Source organism: Cyprinodon variegatus, unplaced genomic scaffold (assembly GCF_000732505.1).
Source record: "Cyprinodon variegatus isolate N-32 unplaced genomic scaffold, C_variegatus-1.0 Scaffold392, whole genome shotgun sequence".
In the NCBI taxonomy this organism is placed as follows: Eukaryota; Metazoa; Chordata; class Actinopteri; order Cyprinodontiformes; family Cyprinodontidae; genus Cyprinodon; species Cyprinodon variegatus.
The window spans coordinates 575,829-580,102 of NW_015150845.1; the positions used below are offsets into that span (position 1 = coordinate 575,829).

At 37.4% G+C, this 4,274-nt stretch overlaps 1 protein-coding gene across 1 annotated transcript in view; it reads left to right on the top strand.

Annotated features, from left to right (window-relative positions):
- Window positions 1-4,274, top strand: part of reln (reelin) — a 245,497-nt gene that overhangs the window by 152,133 nt on the left and 89,090 nt on the right. The window contains 1 exon segment of the mRNA XM_015387357.1: window positions 2,926-2,977. Coding sequence (XP_015242843.1) covers window positions 2,926-2,977 — 52 coding nt within the window.

Here is a 4,274-nt window from a genome sequence, read left to right on the forward strand (position 1 = left end):
TTTTTCTGACCAAGGAATGTTGTTCAGGGCTTTGCCTGCATTCGCTTCATCATGGGTTTTTTGGGGGGGATAATAATGGCTGCCTTTTCTGTACACCTCCCATAAAAGTTAAAGTTTTGCAGTCTTTCTCTCTTTATTTGCACTTTCATATAAAAATCAGCAACTCCCTAGAGGCTTTTGGAGATTATTTCTCAGCATTTTGTTGTGGATCTCAAGTTAAATTTATTTAGATTCATGGACATGTTTGCAAATATTTTTAATGCCCTTTACTCAAAAACTGTTTTGTGCTGAGTGGAAAGGATTAAGCATTTTTTTACTTCTTTTACTCTTTAAATAAAGAGGTCTGTTTATGCTTATATTCTATCAGAAATAGCCAAAGAGTGCTTTCTTTAATTTATGTTGCTTACTTATAAAATTACATTTCTCTGCATTGTGAAAGAGATATTTAACATGAAATCTGTTTTTCTCACTTAACTAATTTTGTTAATTTTCACCTTCTAACTGATGTCTTTGTAAAATTTGCTATTTTATATTTACTGTACATTTGAAATCAAGAAACAAAGCAGAGCATTGAAATAAAATCCCTTTAATTTTTTTTTCCCCTCACAAAGGTGTTTGGGTTTTTGTATGTAAATTTGACAGATTCTGTGAATTTAAAGGTACAGTTAAATTCTTCAATTATATATATTTTTTTCCTCGTTTCATATCTCAAAAGTTTTAAAAGGTGCGTAGAGATTTTATCACTCTGTGAGACCTCTGTAATTTCTTTGGTTTAAATCCATCCAGCGGGACAAAATAGCTCTTTGTCTATTTCAGGGAGACAGTGTTCATTTACGCCGTTTCATGTCAGTAAATCTGCTGCTAGAAAACATATTTCAGGGTATTTCGCCGTCCTCCTGTCCTCGCTCCTGCGTCCCCCCACCTCTTCCCGCATAACAGAAATGAATGATTTACAATTTCTGGGGAGACACTGAGAAGGCCATGGAAGAGTTTTTAAAGGTGTTGTATTTTTCATGTCCATTACATCCATTCTGTTCTCAAGGGAGTGAGACTAGGAGAAAATACAAGTACATAAAGGTAAAGCCTCACCTTAAACCCCTTGTCTGTCGAACTGCTATGTTCTTTGAAGGTTAGCAATGCTGCTTGTTGTTTTGCTCTGGCTCTTTAAAGAAAAAACGTTGGAGAGTTCAGCCAGAAATTGGAGCTGGGTTAATGCTTGTTGCATCCAAGTGGCATTAATTTTAAACATGGCAGGTGAGAAGGTTGGAGGTCACTGTTTTAGTCCATTAGCACCCTTTGGTCCCCTTTACTCCTATGGCATCCAAACAAAAACAAAATCCTCATCATGCTATGTTGTGAGGACCATTTATTAACGCAAGAAAAATGAAAAATAAGAAAAATTAATGTGAGGACCAGAGAGATGTCCTAACTTTCCTATAAATCAGGCATCTNTGTGATGAAAAAAAGTGATGTAAACATATGACTATATAGTCACAGTTCCAACATTCAGGGGTTATTTATTTTATTTGTTTTTTAACCCATTTTATTACCCATTATTTGGATCGAAGCATATTCATTTTAGAAGGTTAGCCAATGCCTAATTTCTTTTATTGAACTTTCAAATCTTGCTGCTGATGTATAGGTATTTACGTTATAACTTGCAATGCTTATGCCTTAAACATAGGTTTATAAAGGACATTTACATTCTCAAAAAAATGCATGTTAGAGCAGAAAGGCTGAATATGACATCACAGCAAGATTTAAGTTATATCACACACATACAAAAGTGTTTAGCTATCCTTTCTTTTCCTCTCTCTGTCTCTGCAAAGTGGATTTCCAACAGTTTGTTTTGCAGTGAGAGATTAAGCTTCACACTTCACAGCAGAAAAGTGTTTAGTGCATAGTGAGTCTGTTTACTTCTGCGATAAGCAGCTGCGTTGTCTGTCACTGTTCCAGATGTTTTGAGCAGCTCCCTGGCAGCTATTCCATGAAGTGCAACAGAAATATTAATCCAGAAAAACAGACATATTCAAGCTAAAACAAATAGGCTGTTTAAAAAAACAATCTAAAACTAAAAGCCCAACAAAAACTGATTTAATTATTTTGATTATGCAAATAAGCTCATATTTTGATCATTAAAACTGACGAAACTTTCTGTGATTAAAATTTTTTTTTTTTTCCCAGCTTTTTTATTACATTGTCACAAGTATAGTGCAATGAAATTCCCTATCTGCATTTAACCCATCCCCTTGGGGAGCAGTGGGCTGCCATTGTGTGGCGCCTGGGGAGCTGTGTGGGGTTAAGGGTCCCCTTTGCTCGGGGACCCAGAATGGAGGCTGTGGGAGAGGGTTTCAGACTCACAACCTCTGGATTCCGAGCTCTACGCTCTAATCACCTGAAACCTGAAAATTAAAATCTGACTGATTGAATATCAAGTCATTAAACTCAGCAATATCATGTTTGAAACACTGCAGTTGCACTAACAGCTTATTTCACAAAGTAAACATCCTTAAGACATAAAAAGGTAAATACATGTACGCCTAGAAAGATCTTTAAGATGAAGCAGACTGAAAAGTTTTGTCATTGTCTCCTATCATCTTTTCTCTTTTTTTTTTCTTTTTTCCTTTTTCTTCTTCTGTTTTTCTGCTCTATTTACATTGCAGTGTCCACATAAACTGTAAAACTCCCTGCATAATTGTAATAAAGCAATTTATATGCATGAAACAAGTGGAGCAATATGGCAATTGCCATACTGCTACACTTGTGAAAGTAGCAAAAATAGCCAGACAGGACACTGTTAAAAAAATAAAAATAAAAAAATAAAAGAAAGATCTTTAATACCTTAATAGTTTATGTAATGTTTACAAAGAAACCACCAGACATTATTGCTCTAATATTTTCTCTGATTATGTTCTTCTTCTTTAGACCACTGTACCTCTGAACACCAGCACTGCCTCAGCTCTGCAGTTTGCCCTGGGTGAGTATCCAATGTCCACAGGTTTTGCAAAGATGCACTGCATGCAGGCAGTTTTTGTTAAAAAGATTTTGAGGTGTAAGAAATGACACCTGGGAAGATTTTAAGTGCCTGTTTATCAACTTATCTTATGGTACATATATATTTTTTTAATTACATACAGTCTTTCAATATGTTAGACTTTGTCATGATTTTATCAAGAGCTCTGACCCACATGCAGGAAACCAAAACAGAGAGACCAGGGAAAAGTTTAACAGGTTTATTTAGAAGGGTGAGATGAGTCCAGTGCTGCTCTGAACACTGTTCAACCAGAACTGGAAAGTGAGGGGAAGACACTGTGGTTAGTTCAGGCTGAGTGGGAAATTTTATTCTTGAACTTGAAGAGGAGAAATAGGTTTCCAGAAAATGGTATCTTTAATTGAATCCAGTCGGTGTGGGATGTTCCTGTGCTTGTCTTGTTAGATGGAGGGCGGACAGGGTTTACCCAGGTTGCGGTTGTTCCTTGGTGAACAGAGAAGCTGACTGCCACTTAGATTTCCTGCGGTACTTGAACGGGTCGTTGTAAAGATAAATCCCCTGCTCGGAGAGAAGCCCCAAACGATCTTTGGGGAAATAGGTTGATCCAAGCCACAAACTTGAATCCTCAACTCAGTTTGGTTCTCAGAAGATCCTTCCAGGGGAGAGAAGGTCCGAAACATCCAGTTTGCAGGATGACTTCCTGTCGAGAGGCAAAGACAAAACAGTGAGGTTTAAACTCAGGTTCACAAACACTCAGTTTGACTCAGCAAAACTCAGCTTGGCTAGAGTAACCAAAACTGGCAAACACTCTGGCGTCGAGGTAGTGGCAGTCAGCAGCTTAAGAGCAGTCCGTTAATGAGGTAACCCTCCGCAGGTGTGTGAGGAGGCCAACCAGAACCAGGCGCCGCCTGGTGGAGGAAGGAAGACAAACACAAACAAAAACCACACAGACTGGAATCCTAACGGCATAGACTTAGAAAACTTTTATTGTCATTTCGTATACACAGAGTGTATGCAAAACTTAATTTCATTTAGTACATCTTTTCAGACAGTAAATGAACATTTCTATTCCATGAAGTGCAGCAAATGTAAACAGTGTGGGAGAAAAAAACATGGTGCACCTTGTATTTGTGTATTTACAGACTTTTTGAAAAAGGGGTTTTTTGCCAGGTATAAGGTGTTTCCTTGTGCCTTGCTTGACCTTTTAAAGACAGGCCAGAAATGGTACCATTTTTTCTTAGGATTTCACTAATTGGAACATGGACTCACTATGAGGTTAAAA